The sequence below is a fragment of the Pongo pygmaeus genome, chromosome 4, assembly GCF_028885625.2.
Source record: "Pongo pygmaeus isolate AG05252 chromosome 4, NHGRI_mPonPyg2-v2.0_pri, whole genome shotgun sequence".
Classification (NCBI taxonomy): Eukaryota; Metazoa; Chordata; class Mammalia; order Primates; family Hominidae; genus Pongo; species Pongo pygmaeus.
In genome coordinates, this window is record NC_072377.2 from 139,420,689 (window position 1) to 139,441,401 (window position 20,713).

General features: G+C 47.0%; 1 protein-coding gene across 2 annotated transcripts in view; it reads left to right on the plus strand.

Annotated features, from left to right (window-relative positions):
* Positions 1–4,140: 4,140 nt before the first annotated feature.
* PCBD2 (pterin-4 alpha-carbinolamine dehydratase 2) overlaps positions 4,141–20,713 on the plus strand; it is a 53,417-nt gene continuing 36,844 nt past the window's right edge. Inside the window, exons 1-2 of one of the 2 annotated variants that reach the window (XR_010126438.1) lie at positions 4,141–4,870; positions 9,986–10,117. Coding sequence is in view for 1 of the 2 variants with exons in the window: in XM_054487675.2 (XP_054343650.1) it covers positions 4,787–4,870; positions 9,986–10,117 (216 nt within the window). In the remaining variant the exon portion in view is untranslated. The remainder of the gene's footprint in view (positions 4,871–9,985; positions 10,118–20,713) is intronic. The other variant, XM_054487675.2, reaches the window with a different exon arrangement.

Here is a 20,713-nt window from a genome sequence, read left to right on the forward strand (position 1 = left end):
GCATGCATTAATTGAACCTTAAAATGTTCCCAGCAGGCTGGGTGCAGTGGCTCATGCCTGTAATCCCAGCACTTTGGGAGGCCGAGGCAGGAGGATCACTTGAGGTCAGGAGTTTTGAGACCAGCCTGGCCAACTTGGTGAAACCCTGTCTCTACTAAAAATACAAAAAATTAGCTGGGCGTGGTGGTGGGCGCCTGTAATCCCAGCTACATGGGAAGCTGAGGCATGAGAATCACTTGAACCCGGGAGGCAGAGGTTGCAGTGAGCCGAGATCACGCCACTGCACTCCAGCCTGTGCAACAAGAGCAAAACTCCATCTCAAAAAAAAAAAAAAAGTATTGAAGTGTAAAACACTGTTCTTGCCCACAAGTTGATTCTAGTCTAGTTCAAGACACATTTAGTAAAGAGACAACATGTAATTTAAACAAACTTCTTTTTTTTCAGACCAAATCTCGCTCTGTCACCCAGGCTGGAGTGCAATGGTGCAATCTCGGCTCACTGCAACCTCTGCTTCCTGGGTTCAAGCAATTCTCCAGCCTCAGCCTCCTGAGTAGCTGGGACTATAGGCCTGTGCCATCACACCCGGCTAATTTTTCTGTTTTTAGTAGAGATGGGGTTTTGCCATGTTGGCCAGGCTGGTCTCAAACTCCTGACCTCAGGTGATCCGCCCGCCTCAGCCTTCCACAGTGTTGGGATTACAGGTGTGAGCCACCGCGCCTGGACTAAACAAACTTTTTGAAAAGCTGTTTCTAAAAGATCCCTTAAATTCAGATATGACAGCTAATTACCTCATCATAAATTACTTTTATACTAATTGTTGCCGGGGTTTTAGAGTAGTTGAATGTTTATTTCATAAGGCACCCTAAATTCTATAGAAATAAAACCTCAGATGAGTCTCCTTCTTAGAGTGTTACAATGAATGGGAGTTTACAACTGTTATGTGTCATGTTGCCAACAGCTGTGTTTGGGGTGGTCACTGGCAGGAGGGGACCATATCTCAGAATGGCACATTATTTCTATTTTACAAATGAGCAAATTGAGGCATAGAGAGTTAGATAACTTGCCCAGTTTACACAGACTGTAAGTTGATGAAGCTGGGATTTGAATCTTCACATGTGTGTACTTATAAATACAAATGTAAAGAAAACTCTGGTGAGTCCACCTCTTATATTGAGTTATTACTGTGTGAGTGTCAAGTACTGTTTTAGATGCTTTACATATACTATTTTGTTTAATATCCTCATTTTAAAGAATAAACTGCCTTGGCGCAGTAGCTCACACCTGTAATCCCAGGACTTTGGGAAGCTGAGGCAGGTGGATTGCTTGAGTCTCAGGAGTTCGAGACCAGGCTGGTTAACATGGCGAAACCCCATCTTTACTAAAAGTACAAAAAATTAGCTGGGCGTGGTGGTGTGTCCCGGTGGTCCCAGCTACTCGGGACGCCGAGGTGGGAGAATCACCTGAGCCCAGGAGGTTGAGGCTGCAGTGAGCTGTAATCATACCACTGCGTTCCAGCTTAGGCAATCAGAGTGAGACCCTGTCTCAAAGCAAAAGAAAAAACCTGAGGCTCTCAATAACTTGCTTTCGTTCATGCAGCTTCCAGTGGCTGGACCAGGCTTTAAATTTACTCCAAAACTTTTATGTGGGATGGCACCCTGCCCTGCCTTTGCACCATGGCCCAGCTACATGGGGTTCCCCTGGAGGGAAATGTGGAGCAGAGCCATTCCCTGGAGAGGAGGTTCAAGTATAGAGAGGACCAGCCCAAACACTGGTGCTGCCAGGTGTAGGGGCTCACGGCTGGAATCCTAGCACTTTGGGAGGCTGTAGTGGGAGGACTGCTTCAGTGAGCCGTGATCATGTCACTGCACTACAGCCTGGGTGACACAGTGAGATCATGTCTCAAACCCCCAAAATCAGAAAAACAAAACAAAAACACCAGTAGTGTTGAGAGAAAGTGAAAAGGGGAAGGAAGTGATCAAAGACCAGCTAAATAGCCCAAGCTAAGCATGGTTCCACTACAGAGGATGTGGCCAGTAAATCTTTGCTAAGGGACTTAAATCCTATTAATTGGGGAGCTACATGTGTGGGCAGACAATTCACAGCCCTGTGATGTGATCCACTGATACCATCATTTCCCTGGGCCCTAGCATCTGCCGTTTGCTGCTTTTTTGACTAGATCTGAATGATCAAATTTATTTTATTTTTTTGAGATAGAGTTTCACTCTTGTCGCCCAGGCAGGAGTGCAAGTGCAGTGGCCCGATCTTGCAACCTCTGCCTCCCAGGTTCAAGAGATTCTCCTGCCTCAGTTTCCTCAGTAGCTAGGACTACAGGCATGTGCCACCATGCGCGACTAATTTTTGTACTTTTTTGTAGTGACAGGGTTTCACCATGTTGCCCAGCCTAGTTTCAAACTTCTGGGCTCAAGTGATCTGTCCGCCTCAGCCTCCCAAAGTGCTGGGATTACAGGCGTGAGCCACTTTGCCTGGCCAGTGACTCTATCCGAGATGCCAGTTTCATACAGTGGTATTAAGGAAGGAAAATGATGAAAGTAAATTTACTGAAAATAATGAAGGCTTACTTGTTAACTCACATCCACTGGTTCATTTTTCAGTTCTTACTTTAATGAGCAAATCTGAGTAGTAGTTTTCAAGATCATAAACAATGTAAATGTTGGAAATATAACTTTTAATTCTTTAGGACCAGCAACATTTGATCAGGGCCCCCAGTGTGATTCCTCCTGAGTTTTGCTTTTGAAATGGTTACATCTTTTTTTTTTTTTTTTTTTTTTTTTTTTTTTTTTTTTGACAGTCTTGCTCTGTTGCCAGGCTGGAGTGCAGTGGTGCAATCTCAGCTCACTGCAACCTCCGCCTCCCGGGTTCAAGCGATTCTCCTGCCTCAGTTTCCTCAGTAGCTGGGGTTACAGGCACTCACCATCATGCCCAGCTAATTTTTGTATTTTTAGTAGAGATGGGGTTTCACCATTTTGGCCAGGCTGGTCTCGAACTCCTGGCCTCAATTGATCCACCCGCCTCGCCCTCCCAAAGTGCTGGGATTACAGGTATGAGCCACCGCACCCAGCGAAATGGTTACATTTTGTCAAGTGGGAAAATGGGAAGAACAGAAGCCCGTGAATTTTGGGCCACCTTGAGGCAAAATGCTTTATTTTTTCTAGGTCCATATGGATGGACTGCTAACAACTGCTAAGTTGAAGTTAAATGGACTCTTGTTCTTAAAAAATATATATATTTTGCCATATCCTCTGCAAAACTGCTTATTAATTTGCATAAACTTTATTATTTTTTTGAGCGGGGTGAGGGACAAGGTATTTTGCTGTCGATGGAATGCAGTGGCGTGATTTCGGCTCACTGCAGCCTCCCAGGCTCAAGCCATCCTCCCATCTCAGCCTCCCGGGGAGCTGGAACTACTGGTACGTGCCACCACGCGTGGCTAATTTTTGTATTTTTAATAGAGATGGGGTTTTGCCATGTTGCCCAGGCAGATCTCGAACACCTGGCCTCAAGTGATCCTCCTGCCTTGTCCTCCCAATGTGCTGTGATTACAGGTGCAGGCCACCATGCCTGGCCTGCTTAAACTATTCACTTAAAAACAAACAAAAAAAGAGGCTGGGTGCGGTGGCTCACACCTGTAATCCCAGCACTTTGGGAGGCCGAGGCGGTCGGATCACGAGGTCAGGAGATTGAGGCTATCCTGGCTAACACTGTGAAACCCCGTCTCTACTAAAAATACAAAAACAAAATTAGCCGGGCGTGGTGGCGGGTGCCTGTAGTCCCAGCTACTCGGGAGGCTAAGGCAGGAGAATGGCGTGAACCCGGGAGGCGGAGCTTGCAGTGAGCCGAGATCGCGCCACTGCACTCCAGCCTGGGGGACAGAGCGAGACTCCGTAGTATGTCAATTACATCTCAAAAAAGACAAAAAAACAACAAAAAAACAAAGAATACCTCCCCAAAAATGATACAAGAAAAGATTCACCTAAATCTGTTCACAGCTGTCTGCAGAGCTCCTACTGTGTGCTGAGCCTGGGGGTAAGCAGGGCACGGACACGTTTGGGAGGGGATTACAGGCCGGGTTTCCACACTTTTTGGTCCACGCAAACCCAGACGAGCCAGCTGGCTCAAGAACTTGGCTGTCACGCAATGACTGAACAGAGCCTACGTTCGAACCCACGGCTGCAAGACTTAGGAGCCCCCGATGGGAACTGCCGTGGTTCACTGCCCCAGCGAGTACTGAATGAACGACAGCGGCGGGTGGTCCCCGAGCACCCACCTCTCAACTGCCCCGCCCTGGCCTGCGACATCCTCTCACCCGCATGGACTGCGCGCAGCGCGGCCCACCGGGGAGCCCAGCTCGGTGCTAGCGCCCGTGAAGCGGAGGGGCCGGCGCCCGAGGCGGGGCAAAGTTCCTCCCAGCGCAGCCAGGACCGGAGGGCAAGGCCAGCGAGCGCCGGGCGGCCTGCGTCCCGGGCACAGACGCGACGGGCCCGCATGGGGCGGGGACCGCGCGCGGCTGCTGGGCCTACGGCTGTGGGGCGCGCAGAGTCCACCTGGCGGCCAAGAGCGCTGGCGACCGCTGAAGCTCCTGGGGGTCTTCGGGGTCCGGGCTGCGCCTGTGTCCGCGGGAAGGCTAGGCGCTGCCCACACACAGCCCCCGCTCCCGGCCAGCCCCGCAGGGAGACGACCGGGACTGCGGTAGCTGGGCGGGGCCGGGTCGGGGGCGGCTGTGGGCGGCCGGCAGGCAGCGCGCGGGGCAGCCCTAGGCAGACGGCCAATGGCGGCGGTGCTCGGGGCGCGGGGGGCGACGGGGCGCTTGTTGGCGGCGCTGCGAGGCCAGAGCCTAGGGCTCGCGGCCATGGTGAGTGCACAGCGGCCGCGTGGGCGGGGGTCAGGGGTCTGGGGTCTGGGGGCGGTGCGAGGCCCGGCGGCGTCGGCTGAGGGGCCAGCGGGACTGGGGCGGCCCCGGCGTGGGCCGGGCCTTGGAGCTCGGGCGTTGGGTCACCGCGTCCCGGGACTGAGCACCTGCCCCGCGCGCCGCTCAGAGACCGGGGTGGCCGCAGCCGCCGCCACTTGCCCTTGACTTTCTACCTCCGCCGAAGCCTACGAACTTGCCAACCGGAAACAAATGGGAACGAATTTTGTTCAGCAACTACAAAAGGCAGGTGTGAAAAGTAGTTGCAGAACAATTCGGTGCCCGCCGCCGCTCGCTGTGCTGAGGACGAACGGCGCTGCGGGCCCGGCTCCCTATGGCGGCTCCCTGCTCGCGCTTCACTCCAAGGGGAACCCACAGAGGTTTTGGAGGAGTTATTAATAAATTGTCTTTTTTGGTGAGATATTGGCTTTTCTTTCCTTTTTCAAGGGGCCGTCAGTTTTCCTGCTGTAGAAATTAATATTTTGGAGTAAATGGAAGAAAAGTTTTAACATGCAGCACCACCTAGTGGAAAAGTGGTGCGTTAAACTCACCATCTCGTTTTAAGTTGCATTTTAACCGCCCATTTCAGTTTGAAATGTTTTGTTTTGTTTTTTCGAGACCGAGTCTCGCTGTATCGCCCAGCCCGGAGTGCAGTGGCACGATCTCGGCTCACTGCAACCTCCGTCTCCTGGGTTCACGCGATTCTCCCGCCTCACCCTCCCGAGTGGCTGCGATTACAGGCGCGTGTCATTTCGCCTAGGTAATTTTTTATATATTTTTAGTAGAGAGGGGTTTTCGCCATGTTGGCCAGGCTGGTCTCGAACTCCTGACCTCAGGTGATCCAGCTGCCTCGACCTCCCAAAGTGCTGGGATTACAGGCGCGAGCCACTGCGCCTGGCCTGAAATTCTTTAATAGAAGAAAAAAAATTTTTTTTTTGAGACGGAGTCTCGGTCTGTCACCCAGGCTGGAGTGCAGTGGCGCAATCTCGGCTCACTGCAAGCTCCGCCTCCCAGGTTCACGTCATTCTCCTGCCTCAGCCTCCCGAGTAGCTGGGACAACAGGCGTCCGCCGCCACACCCGGCTAATTTTTTTGTATTTTTAGTAGAGACGGGGTTTCACCGTGTTAGCGAGGATGGTCTCGATCTCCTGACCTTGTGATCCACCCTCCTCGGCTTCCCAAAGTGCTGTAATAGAAGAAATTTAAAATAGCTCGAAGACGGAGGAAGATAAGCACTCCGCCGCTTCTTGGCCACGAAGGGGAGAACACAAGTTGAGTGCCTACTGTCACCTAGGCGTGTCTTCAGGCGTACTCTGCCCCAGGTGCTAGTGATCCAGTAAGATTAGGGTGTTCTGGGAAGGAACGAATCAACAGATATTATTTGAGCGCTGCCACGTGCCAGGCTCAATGCTAGGTACCCTCACATTCAAGATCTGTAATTTAAGCCTTTCAAAAAATCTTGGCAGGTAGATATTATAATATCCCCACTACAGCAGAAGGATCCCGGAATTCAGAAAAGCGAAGTTTAGTATCCCACAGCTAAAAGTAACAAAGTTAGGCCTTAGATTTGGTTTACTCTCTTCAAATCCTAGCCTACCCCCCACCCCCTGAAAAAATTAAGCCCACCACCAAGGGTTCTACTGTGAATATGCCCTCATGGGGGCCTTTGATGTTATGTAGGTGAAGTGGCTCCATTTCCCAGTCCTGGGCGTGGTCCCTGCTGCTGGGCAGGTGTCTGGGCATAAAGTGTATATCATTAATCTTAGCGCGGATGTGGATGGTCCAGCACTCAGAGAAAACAGCTCAGAGTGTGTTCCACAGACTCCAGGTTCCTGCCTTATTACAGACAGCATGTTTAATGGTTTTCTTTGCAGCTACTCGGTATGGACACGCATAATTCTGTTTCTTTTCCAAAGTTCTCTGAGTTGACAAGTGTTTAAGAATTTCAGAATTCTTTCTTTCTTTTTTTTGAGACAGAGTCTCGCTCTGTTGTCCAGACTGGAGTGCAGTGGTGCGATCTTGGCGCACTGCAACCTCCGCCTCCTGGGTTCAAGCGATTCTCCTGCCTCAGCCTCCTGAGTAGCTGGGACTGTAGGCACGCACCACCACGCTTGGCTAATTTTTGTATTTTTAGTAGAGACGGAGTTTCACCATCTTGGCCAGGCTGGCCTCGAACTCCTGACCTTGTGATCTGCTCGCCTCGGCCTCCCAAAGTGCTGGGATTGCAGGCATGAGCCACCATGCCTGGCCAAGAATTTTAGATTTCTTATGATAGATGTATGTGTAAGTTTTTCAGAACTGTCATTCATCAGAAAAACTGATGAATGAATTTTTTGATTCTTTTTTTTTTTTTTTTTTTTTTGAGTTGGAGTTTCACTCTCGCCCAGGCTGGAGTGCAGTGGCACGATCTTGGCTCCCTGCAACCTCCATCCTCCGGGTTCAAATGATTCTCCTTCCTCAGCCTCCTGAGTAGCAGGGACTACAGGCGCCTGCCACCGCGCCCGGCTAATTTTTTGTATTTTTAGTAGAGATGGGGTTTCACCATCTTGGCCAGGCTGGTCTTGAACTCCTGACCTTGTGATCCACCCACCTCGGCCTCCCAAAGTGCTGGAATTACAGGCGTGAGCCACCACGCCCAACCTTTTTTTTTTTTTTTTTTTTTTAAGAGACAGTGTCTCACTCTGTTGCCCAGGCTGGAATGCAGTGGTGATCATAGCTCACTGCAGCCTCAGTCACCTGGTCTCAAGTGATCCTCCCACCTCAGCCTCCCAAGTAGCTGGGACTAGACATGGTCCACTACACCCAGTTATTTTTAAAAATTTTTTTGTAGAGACGAGGTCTCATTGTATTGCCCAGGCTAGTCTTCAACTCCTGGCCTAAAATGATCCTCCCACCTCAGCTTCCCAAAGTGCCAGGGTTACAGATGTGAGTCACTGTGCCCGGTCCTAGTAAATGGTTTTTTTTTTTTTTTTTTTTTTTTTTTGAGACGGAGTCTCACTCTGTTGCCCAGGCTGGATGGCTGGGATTACAGGCGTGTGCCACCATGCCCAACTAATCTAGTAAGTGGTTTTTAATAACAGGCTTTTGCATATTTTGTTTAATTAAAAAGTATTCTCTGCTGGGCGCAGTGGCTCACGCCTGTAATCCCAGCACTTTGGGAGGCTGAGGTGGGCGGATCTCTTGAGGTCAGGAGTTTGCAACTAGCCTAGCCAATATGTGAAACCCTGTCTCTACTAAAAATACAAAACGTTAGCTGGGCGTGGTGGCATGCACCTGTAATCACAGCTACTCAGGAGGCTGAGGCAGAAGAGTCGCTTGAACCTGGGAGGCAGAGGTTGCAGTGAGCTGAGATCACACCACTCCACTCCAGCCTGGGCGACAGAGCAAGACTTGGTCTCAAAAAAAAAAAAAAAAGGTACTCTCATTCTTTCCTTTTGTTAGCTGTGGGGAAGAATAGCCGACCTAGCAAAGAAGAAAAACTAGAAAACTGATTCATTAGTATTTTTTTCTTTATCTTCATAGAATAAGTTGTCTAAAGGTAAAATCTTTTTCCTGTCTTAATATTAGTGATAAACGATTTTAGGATTTCTGAAGTGGGAGTGAGTTGCAGCTTAATGGCAGAGAATCCAGGGAATGCAGCTTAGCCCACAGTTGCCCTTTGATGAGGAGCCTTCACTAATGTTCATGTTTCTGGGTGACAGCCTCTCTCTCACCTGAGCCTACAGTAACTCTGCAAGTAGGTAAGGCAGGAAGTATTGCCTGGAATGAGAACCCTGCTTTCCCGACTTCTAGTCAAGTGTCCATCTCTTCTCTCTGGCCCTGATGTTTAAAGTTATTTCAGTTAAAAAAACCAATAGAATGGGAAGTGTGGGCCTGTTAACCAACAGAACCTGGCTTTGTGAATGTCATCCCCAGGGTGAGTAGAAACAGGCCAGACAGTGCACACAAGTCCTTTGGACTGGGCAGTACTCTGGCCAAACTATGGAGAGAGTTTGTCTGACTGGTGCTCTGAGAAAAGGGCTTCATAAACCCACCCCACTGAGGCCAGGGCTTTTTACCTGTAGTCCAGAGGATCTGTGGACTCCCAGAAGTTAGATAAAATCCTATGTAAATGTGCATTTGTTTTTCCCCATCCGGTGATTGGTTTTCATTAGATGTGACAGGAGATGGTAATTCCAAATAGTTAAAACCATCTTTCATTCCTTTGTTCTCAAGACAGACCAAAATAAGGCTAGCTCTGTACAAAATAAGCTGCTCTATGGTATGTTCTCTCTGGCCCCCTTACTGCTGCCTTGAGCGTCGCAGTTCAGCTTCTCTGGCTTATTAGAGATACAACAGAAAGTAGTGAAGGCTACTGAGGTGATGTAGGGCCATTCAAAGAGCAATAGACCTGGAGTTTGGAGACTTGGATTTTAATTCTGGTCCTGCCAATAGACTTGCCACAAGTCTGCAGTGTCCAAGATGGCCAGTGGTAATAGTCAATCTTTGTTGTATCTGTAATAAACCACAGAAGGGCTGGGCGCAGTCACTCATGCCTGTAATTCCAGCACTTTGGGCGGTCCAGGCGGGCAGATGGCTTGAGCTCAGGAATTCAAGGCCAGCCTGAGCAACATGGTGAAAATCCGTCTCCACCAAAAATACAAAAAATTAGTTGGGTGTGGTGGTGTGCACCTGTAGTCCCAGCTACTCGGGAGGCTGAGGTGGGAGGATCATTTGCGCCCAGGAGGTGGAGGTTGCAGTGAGCCATGATTGCACCACTACGCTCCAGCCTGGGCGACAGAGCGAGACCCTGTCTCAAAACAACCAACCAACCAACCAGAGAAGCTGAATTGTGAAGTTTGAGGCAGCAGTAAGGGGGCCAGAGGTGACATGCCATGGAGGCAGCTTATTTTGCACACAGCTAGCCTTGCTTTGGTCTCTCTTATGAGAACAAAGGAATGAAAGATGGTTAGAATTTGTTGCCTTTCAGACTTTTTTACATCTCTGCTGAAGGTAAGGAGCCATAAGTTTGAGTTTGAGTAAACTTGTACATTTTCAGATATGAAATCTGTTCTCTTCATAGTCATCAGGTACTCACAGGTTGACTCCAGAGGAGAGGAACCAAGCTATACTTGACCTTAAAGCAGCAGGATGGTCGGAATTAAGTGAGAGAGATGCAATCTACAAAGAATTCTCCTTCCGCAATTTTAATCAGGTAATTGTTATAAATTCTTGCTAGGGCTGTGGTCTATTTTAGTCACCTTAGGCTATAACTCTTTCTGATTCTGCCAGTTGTCTGGTCCCATGTAGATCTAGGATTTAACTTTTCCCTTCTTTAAGAATTCAGTGATAGAGTGACATCCTTGTTGACAGTTGCTACCACCCACCTGGGTGGTGTTTAGCTCTGGGGGAAGAGGGTGGTTTGTGTTATTTGGAAAACAAATTCTGAAACCACTATTGCTTTGATTTGGTGTTGGTTAGGATATGTAGTTTCTTTTGAAATTTCAAATAACATTAAAAGAGAGTATAAGCTTTTTATTATTGATTATTATTTTTTGAGACAGGGTCTTGCTCTGTTGCCCAGGCTGGAGTGCAGTGGTATGATTGTGGCTTACTGCTGCCTCGACCTCCTGGGCTCAGGTGATCCTCCCACCTCAGCCTCCCGAGTAGCCGGGACTACAGGCATGTGCCATGCCCAGCTAATTTTTGCATTGTTTGGAGAGACAGGGTCTGGCTATGTTGCCCAGACTGGTCTCAAGTTCCTGGCCTCAAGCGATCCTCCTGCCTTGGCCTCCCAATGTGCTGGGAATACAGGTGTGAGCCACTGTGCCCAGCCTAAGCTTTTTATACTTATCAGAAAGGGGCATGAATAAAACTGGTTGAGGAAGATGTGCCTGCTTGACTTATTTTCCCCGACTTTTTCTGGGCCATTGGTAGTTTTTTTTCTTCCTGCAGTTAAATTTTGATCTCTCAGTCATCTCCCAGGCTGCACCCTTTGCCCTGATTGGCTTATTTTTCTCCAGCCCAGTAGCCAGATCCTGAACCTTTTCTTAAAACCTGACCTCCCCCTTGGAAGTCAGCTTTAACAAAGTAACTGTTCCATTAGGGACCCACCCTGTTTAGAGAGTCATCTCTCATGACTTAACCTTCAGTTATTACACCACTGCATTTGTAAAAGGTAAATGCTTTTGACTATTTTGTTTGTTCAGTTAGTTTGGTAATCCTTTGGACAGATTTATTGTTTTTATTTATATTGGGTGTCGGCATCTAGAAGTCAGAGACCATGTTTGCTTAAATAACTCTATTGTACCCAACACAGTTCTGGGTACAAACAGGCATTTGATAAATGCAGACATTGATTACAGTGTTTGCTAGTTTCTAGAAGGGTGTGTGAGGACCAGATTCGCACCAAAGAAACCTTCGGCATGTTTTCCTAGTAAATGCCGTTGGCTCCACTGAGCTGCATGCCCGATTCTGTTCTCTATCCATCTGGCTGCCAGCCTCTGCTGTGAGTCTCCAACTCCTAAGGAAACCTGGACCAAGCAGACTCCCTGTCCCCGCTGCCCCACGTGCTCGACAGCTCTTGTCAGGGGCTTAGCACGCTGTGGCTGGTGGCAGGGAATCCCATTGGTACAGTAAGCCTGTGCATAAGCTCTAGGTAGCATTTTCCAAGCTTATTAAAATTCTTACATGTGTACAGCTTGACTTCTTTAAACCTGGCCTAATTTATTGGGCTTGAACATGTGGCTTAAAGTACTTGAGTGGTGTTGCCTCAGGCCCTGCCCATGATTCAGTCCTCCAGCACCATTCTGACCTTGCACTCAGGGTGACTTTCAGCAATGGTAGGGAAGCATACTGGATTGATTGTAACATTATTCACTGGGGCATTTAATTAAGTAGACTTTTTTTCCCATTCACCCAACTTTTAGGAAAAAGGCAGATGACAAGAAAATCAGCTGATGTGTCAGGGAATGTATTCAGAGAACCAACACTGAGATTATATCTGGGGGTCAGTTTTCCCACCAGGCTCCTATGACTTCTGCGTGTACCATGGCCTGTAATGGTAACTGGTGTCCTGACAGTTATCAGTGCCCTCCAGCGAAACACAACTAGGAACACACCTACAGTCAAACAAGTTGAGCTTATTGCTTGTTGCAGTGAGGGAGAATGCACACCAAAGGGCACCATGGGGTGAGCCAGTATAGGATTTGGGCTGTGGTAGTGATTTGGGGACTTTACTCTGGATTAGATGCTGTCAGGAAATGGGTAACTCTGTCATTTAGTATTTTAGTAAATCATATCTATAGGGAGAGTAGATTAAAGCAGTGCCAAAGCTGAAATTGAAGAAGAAGCAATAGTCACTCATTAGCTGGGGGAGGAGGATGTTTGGTATTTTGTGGCTTGGACAATGTTCATGTTTTGTCTGTGTTCAGATATTGCAGAGTGGTCTTGTTTTTGTCTTCGTCCATCATGTTCACAGAGTGGCCTTGTCTGATGTTGATGTTTATGTTGATGTTCGAAAGGAGAGCACCAAGGACTGGTTGATAGTACCAGGCCTGCGCCCAGGTATCAGGAGCTGCTTTTCTCTTGCTCACAATTAGTGAGTAGAGAGTAGTGACCCTCTGGCACTGACAGGTCCTCATTCATCTTTCATCTAGGACAGAAAAGCCATTGTTTTTTATTGTAACAACAGCATAACATTAAAATAGGATGGTGTAAATAAAAAAAATTTCCTATCGCAACTACTTTTATTTTTCTCTGTTCTCTTCTGGTCTTTCTCCATGGGTATGTTTGTTTGCCAAGTATGCCAGAGCATGCCAGTTATACATGTGGTTACATTTTTTAAAACATTTTTAATTTTATCATGAAATATTTATTAATTCAACAAAGATTTATTAAGCATTTTCTGTGTGCTAGGTACTACTCCAAGCTCATACAGCTCCCATCCCAGTGGGAAAATAGACAATAAACAGATGAATAGGAAATATAATTTCAGCTAGTGATGAGTACCCTGAAGAATAAAGTAGGGAATTGGAGTGGAGGGGGGACAGAGGCACTCTTGGAGGTGGAGTGGTCTGGAAAGGCCTCTCTGGGGAGGGGACCTCTGAGGCCTGAATAATGTGAAGGAGCTCAGCACATGGTGATCCAGTGGAAGAGCTTTGCAGCTGGAGAACAGCAAGCACAGAGTTCCCAAAGCAGAATGACCTTGGCATAATTGAGCCAGAAGCAGAAGGCCAGTGTAGAGTGGAGCAGGCGAGGAGACGAGGGGAAGGGTCTGAGCATGGGGGCCTTCTTGGTGTGGTGAGGAGTTTGGATTTTATTCTGTGAAGGAAAGCTAACGGAGGATTTCAGGCAGAGAAGTGTCATCCTGTGGCTGTGTTCTAAAAAATCACCCTGGCTGTTCTGCTCAGAATAGGCGGTAGGAAGGTCAGAGTGGAAGCAGGCAGACTCTGTAGAACACTGTTGCAGATGTCTAGACCGGGGATGATGGGGGTCTTATGGAGGTACCAGTGGGGATGGAGAGAAATGTATGGTTCCACATATTTTGAAAGTAGAATAATCAAGACTTGCTGAATGATTGGATGTGGGATAGGGGAGGGTCAAGGATGGCACCAAGGTTTTGGTTCAAGCTATAGTGTCAAGGGTAGTGCCACTGGAGCCATTTACTGAGCTGTGGAAGATGGGGTGCAAGGTGAGGGGCAGGGGTATGGAGGTGAGAATCCTGTTTTGACATGTCAGGTTTGAGGTACTTATTAGTCATCCAAATGGAGTTATTGGGTTAGGAAGTGGGTGTAAGAGGCTGGAGTTCAGGCTGAGACAGCAGTTTGTGAGTTGTCAGAGGGGATCATTGTGAGAGCATGGTCCGGATAGGCAGGAGAGGACAGGATCAGATGGGCAGTGGAGGCACAGCGATGATAACGTCCATTGTGGTCTAGATACCAATAGGCCGTTACATTCATCCTGGGAAAAAGAGGGCCATTCTCTCCTGATTGCTTTTGTTTTTTAGTGAGATCATCAATTGAGAGCAAGTAGGGGTGGAAGGGAAGAGTGTTGGAGACCTGGGGAGATAAGAGAAGGAGTGGAATAGTCATTTTGGAGACTAAGATAGTGAAAAAACTTGAGAAACGTGGCTGGTTGCTAGGCAGTTCTGTGTCACTACAGATTTGGGGTCAAACATTTAAAGTGAAAATTTTGTATGTTTTTTTTTCTGCTGTGTTCAGCTGCTGTGCACAAGCTGGAGTAGGTGCAGAGTTGAGCTTAACAAGGACTGAACTTTTGCCAAATGAATGCAATGGAGGAACAGAGGGATGAGGGAAAAAAGGGAGGGACTGAAACACTGGCCCTCGGAGTCTCGGCCGGGTAGGGAAGTGCGGCTGTGATGGGGAGGTGACAGTGATGAGCTGAGAGTGTCATTTGACATCATCTATTTTTTTTTTTTTTTTTCAGATGGAGTTTCACTCTTGTCACCCAGTCTGGAGTACAATGGTGCGATCTTGGCTCACTGCAACCTCCACCTCCCAGGTTCAAGTGATTCTTCTGTCTCAGCCTCCAGAGTAGCTGGGATTACAGGCGCCCACCATCATGCCCAGCTAATTTTTTGTATTTATAGTAGAGATGGGGTTTCGCCATGTTGGCCAGGCTGGTCTTGAATTCCTGACCTCAGGTGATCTGCCCGCCTCGGCCTCCCAAAGTGTTGGGATTACAGGCATGAGCCACTGCACCCAGTCGACATCATCTTTTTGAAGGGAAATTGAGCAATACCTATCAACTTTTAAAACTCACATACCAGGGCTGGGCGCGGTGGCTAACGCCTGTAATCCCAGCACTTTGGGAGGCCGAGGTAGGTGGATCACGAGGTCAGGAGTTCGAGACCAGCCTGACCAACATGGTGAAACCCTGTCTCTACCAAAAATACAAAAATTAACCAGGCGTGGTGGCATGCGCCTGTAATCCCAGCTACTCAGGAGGCTGAGGGAGGAGAATCGCTTGAACCTGGGAGGCAGAGGTTGCAGTGAGCCGAGATCACACCATTTCACTCCGGCCTGGGTGACAAAGTGAGACTCTGTCTCAAAAAAAAAAAAAAAAAAGGACATATCCATTGTCCTAACCTAGAAATTTATCTTCTAAATATTGTTCTGAATGTATGCAAATAGGATATGTGGGGATGTCCATTAAAGCCTGATGGGCCTCTAATTTTTTTTTTTTTTTTTTTTTTTTTTTTTTTTTGAGACAGGGTCTAATTCTGTTACCCAGGCTGGAGTGCAGTGGTGTGGTTATGACTCACTGCAGCCTTGAACTCCCTGGGCTCAGGCGATCATCCCACCTCAGCCTCCTGAGTAGCTGGTACTACAGGTGTGAGCCACCACGCCTGGCTAATTTTTGAATTTTTTTTGCAGAAAGGGGGTTTCGCCATGTTGCCCAGGCTGGTCTCGAACTCTTGGGCTCAAGTGATCCTCCTGCCTCAGCCTCTCAAAGTATTGGGGTTATAGGCATGAGCCACCACACCAGGCCTCTAATTTTTTATTGTGAGCAGCCATTTCCATGAGCATATGCACACCATGGTGAGAACATATCTCCCTTGCTGCAACCCTGCCCTCAGCGGGGTTTAAGGGAGGCCTGCTGTGTTCCATATACTCATAGCAATGGCAGCACCTCTCCTGGCCTGAGCTCTACAGACTGGACAAAGCCACAGTCAGAACTAAAGACACCCTCTCCCTGAAAGAGTGTGACCCACACTTGGTGGTGTCATATTGCAAAAAAATTTGGGGGCCAGCCATGATGGCTCACTCCTGTAATCCCAGAACTCTGGGAGGCCGAGGTGAGTGGGTTGCTTGAGCCAAGGAGTTCAAGGCTAGCCTGGGCAACACAGGGAGACCCCATCTCTACAAAAATAAAAAAAATTAGCCAAGAGTGGTGGCACGCACCTGTGGTCTCAGTTACATGGGAGGGAGGCTGGGGTTGGAGAATCATTTGAACCCGGGGTAGAGGCTGCAGTGAGCTGTGATTGCACTACTGCACTCCAGGCTGAGCGAAAGTGTGAGACTATCTCAAAAAAAAAAAAATCTTTGCTGAATATAGGGTTAAAAAATTCATTTTGTTTGTATTGCTCAATAGGTTATGAGCATTTTTCAGTTCTTTAGTCTTTTTATTTTTAGTAAAATTTTCAGGAGTATGATTTTACTTGGTTGGGTGTCACAGTTAAATGATTTGCTTATGTAGTTTGTGTACAGTGGTATCACAAGTTTGCTTTAATCTTCATTTCTTTTACTGCTATGAAAAATGAACTATTTTGGAAATGTTTCAGTGACCCTGGATGAAAAACCTATTTCCTGAAGCTTTGAGTTATTCCAGGTTTACTGTAAGAATAAATAGCCCGCAAAACACATTTGAACTTCTTTTCTCTCAGAATTTTATTCTAAGGTATGGTTAGTTCCAAATAATCCAAATTCATTGGATAGCTCAGATGGATACAAATACTTGGAGATTATAAGTACAGAATTTTCAAGGAATTCTCCTAGCATAGGTGGATGAAGTAGCCGTAGGCGTCAGTTGCTGTTAGCCTCCTGTTTCCACCCTTGGTGGAGGTACACGGGCTCTGCAGCGTGTCAATGGACAGTATGTTGGTGACAAACAGTGACTCTGTGAGCAGACAGAGCATGGCAATGGTGGGACTCGAGGCAGGGAGTTTCCACACTAGGAGTGCTTGGACCCAGACGGGGTGGGATTGGCATTTGTAAAGGAACTTTGCTTTTTTGTTGTTCTTGTTGACAGAAGGTGGGAGAGGTCTGCAAGTGACATATAAACTTAGGTGTTTGGTAACTGCAGGATGTCTGTGTTGAAAGAACAAAATGTCAGGTAGAAATGTGGGTGTGAGAGTCCCATAAAGACAGATTTTGTTATGCATTGACATGTATGGGATGAACTGGAAGCTTACAAAATCCGAGGAGATTTTAAGTTTAAAGGTAGGTGCAGAAGGTGAGGCTTTGGAACCTAGGAAATAGCTACTACAGGTGCCAGCAGGTGGAGCCCTCCAGGGTAGGAGCCCAGCCAGGCCAGGCGGCAACACCCCTCTCTGCCCCCCAGAAGGCTGTCCCTGTTCTTTCACTTCTGAATAACTGGGGCTACCCTTGTTCAGCATGGAAATAAGCTCAGGATCAGGAACAGGTAAGCGGCAGTGGCTGGGCGCCTGGGTGAATGATAAATTTTGTGTGTAGGACATGAGGAGTTTCCAATGGTGATTCAGGAGGAAGGGACCAAGCTTTGTGAGAATCAGCTGTGGTTCTCTGCGGAGGAGCTCCTGGGCCATCTGTGCTTTCTTCGGTGGGCCTGCCCAGCAGGGCATTCAGTCATATTGGATGGAATCATATGAGCTGGTTGATATTCAGGGCAAGGTCCAAGCTTTACTGGTTTTGTATCTTGTTCGTCACCCTCACCTTTTGGTTGCTGTGCTGCTGCCACTGAAGCTTTCTGGAGCTGGAGCGGGAGGGAGGAGGAGTTCTCTGGGCGCCCAGGCTGGGTTGGTGGTGCTCTGCACATCCTAGCAGCAGTAGCACCATATGTGATTTTGGGGTTTGTAAAATGTTTCTTTTCCTGTGCCCGCAGAGACTCCTGCGTAGAGCAGTTCAAAGTTACTGTTGCTGCCTTACTTTATAAAAATGTTTTATTGAGGAATTTGATAATAGGCTTATGGTGAACATTTTGAAATGCTTAGTGAAGTCAAAGGCTTGATGATACCAGAAGAAAGCCAACTGCTGATGAAAGTCTTAACAATCCTCCACAGAATATTGGTAGAGGTCTCGATAGCTCTCATTGTGAATGAATGAGTTTGGGTTTGATTGTTCTTTGTTGTGCACATCAAAGTTATGAGTGAGTAATGCATCTGTGCACTCTTGAAAGAGGATATTCTACCTGTGGAGGGTAGGGAAGCACTCCCAAAGAGGAGGCCTGTGGCCTGGGCGTCATATAGGTTAGAAAATGTCATTTTGTGCTGGGCATGGTGGCTCACACGTGTAATCCCAGCACTTTGGGAGGCCGAGGCAGGCGGGTCACCAGAGGTCAGGAGTTCGACACCAGCCTGGCCAACATGGCGAAACCCCTTCTCTACTAAAAATACAAAAATTAGCTGGGCGTGGTGGAAGGTGCCTGTAATACCAGCTACTTGGGAGGCTGAGGCAGGAGAATGGCTTGAACCCGGGAGGCAGAGGTTGCAGTGAGCAGAGATCACGGCACTGCACTCCAGCCTGGGCAACAGAGTACTCCATCTCAAAAAATAAAATAAAATAAAATAAAAATAAAAAAATGTCATTTTGATTTGAAAGTATAAGCTAGTGTTTGTGTGTCCGGCACCAGGTAAAGTGAAAACTCGTATGGCTGTCACACACACTATTGCATTTAACATGTGCCCGTGATTGGCTTTGTAACCACAGCAGACTAGAAACTTGAGAAAGTGTTCATAGTTTTCATTGGAATAGAATAGAGACACTCATATTTTAGCAAACTTTACCTAAAGTGTGAGAAGCTAGTAAAAATATCTGTGTAGTGTTCATGTTGGTGTTCCCTTTGGAATTCTTCCTGAGCAGGACCACGTTGATGCTCCCAGGAGGTGGCTGGAATGTCAATGTTGGCGTCCACCAGGGTAGGGAAATAAGAGCCTGAAATGTTATCATTTGGAGCTTTGTTGCTGCTGATTGTGTCGTACAGTAGGTCTAGACCTGGCGTGTATTTGTAAAAGTGCATGCAATAGATAGATGAGGAGAAATGTAAAACAGGTGTCAACAATGCAAATATGACACCACACTGCAGTGTGAAAACACCGTGGTCCTTACACCATCCTTTAATAAAAATGGACTTTTAACTGCATCATTTTCTCTTAGTCGTGTAGTAAATCTTCTGTTTACAGAACTTAGCCTGAGTATTTTGTAAAAGTCAAGCAGCCAAGAAGTGTAATTTCCTCAACTGTCTTTGTCTTGCCCTTTTACAGATGGAGTAAAATCAGGTGTGTAAAAAATAAAAAAGCAGTTTGAGCTGACGTGAAAGGTATTTCAGATTTATGCTTTGCAGATGATATTGGTATGATTAATGCATTCATTGCTTTTTTTTATTGCTTTTCACAGATAATGTACATAATGCATGGAAAATGTTGTGGGTTTAAATCTGTGCCAGGTTTAGACTGTGAATATCAACAGATGTTATCATATAAGTACCATAATTATTATAAAATAAAAAATTTGTCATGAAATGCAGTGACATAAATTTCATTTATGTAAATTGCTTTCATTAGTATAAAACCTTAGTGTAGCTGTTAGGGTTTGTGAAGCACTTTAGATGAGATTAACTTGGTATAAAGTGGTCACAAATGGGTTGCTTTAAATTTAACTGACAAGAAAATAACACTCAAAACTTAGGAAATTACTGAGGCATTTGCCTACATTGCTGGTACCGCTTAAATAGGTTGACTATGAATTAATAACAATAGACTGCTGGCTCAATAATTGCAGAAAATAATTGAAAGGAGACCTTAAATAATAACTTAAAAGTATTTTGGTCTTGCTCATTTCTGTTCTGTTTCTGTTTTTCTTTGGTATGCCTGCCCACCGCTTCAGTACTGCCATTATCAACAGCTTTCGGGTTTGCACCGCAGTTTTGTCCATAGTTGTGGTGCGTTAGGGCCATGACACAGAACTTGCATTTAGATGTGTCAGACAGAATACAAATATTGGGTGCCTGATGGAGCAGCTGTAGCGGCTGAGCAGCCACTGTGTTCTTAGCAGAAACAGTGCTGCATTCACATTCCTGTGGCTGGGTAGCGGCCAGTTGCTTTCTGCCCTCAGGAGGGATTCGGTCCAGCAGTGTGGGCAGGTGGCTGAGGTTCTTCTTCCTGGCTCTGAGCTCTCCGTGTTTTGCTCTTTTTCTTACATCCTTTTAAACAAAACAAAGCAGTAATATTCTCTCCCCTGTGTTGCAGAGAATTACTATTATATGGCGCTTTTGATCTAGGTTAGAGTGGGGCGTTCTGACTCATTTACTGAATTTTGCAGAAAGACACTAAACCAGATTGAGATCATGGAGTTCCTTGTGGTCATACTGGGTCATGTCACAGTTACCAGATGCAAGACTCACATCCCTGGTTCTCACAGCAACATTTTTAGATCCTACTGTGACATAGAAAGGTTGTTTTTTCGATTTTGTTGTTTCAGGCGAGATCTTGTTTTCCAAGGACTGCTTGCTGGATTAGTTTTCTCCCTTAAATGGGTTTTACCATACTTCCCAGAGGAAGGGAAGATTCGCCAGCTGAAACAAACAAAGCTGTACTTGTTTGGGAGTAGCCCAGGTATCATTGTTGAGCAATCAAAGGTCATTTAATTGTATCATTAAAATCAATCCTATCAAAACAGCAAATGCTGCTAATGACTGTTTGCTCGTGTGCTCTCTGCCAACAGGGCAGGATGGAGGCTTTTTTTTTGGGGGGGGGACGAATTCTCGCTCTGTCGCCTAGGCTGGAGTGCAATGGTGTGATCTTGGCTCACTGCAACCTCCACCTCCTAGGTTCAAGCAATTCTCCCACCTCAGCCTCTCAAGTAGCTGGGATTACAGGCACCCGCTACCAAGCCTGGCTAATTTTTTTGTATTTTTAGTAGAGATGGTGTTTCACCAACATGGCCAACATGGCCAGGCTGTACTTGAACTCCTGAGCTCAAGTGATCTGCCCGCCTTGGCCTCCCAAAGTATTGGGATTACAGGCGTGAGCCCAGCTGCTGAGGCTTTTTGCTATATCATACATCAAACTGACTTCAAGTGCCCTGTCCTTGCC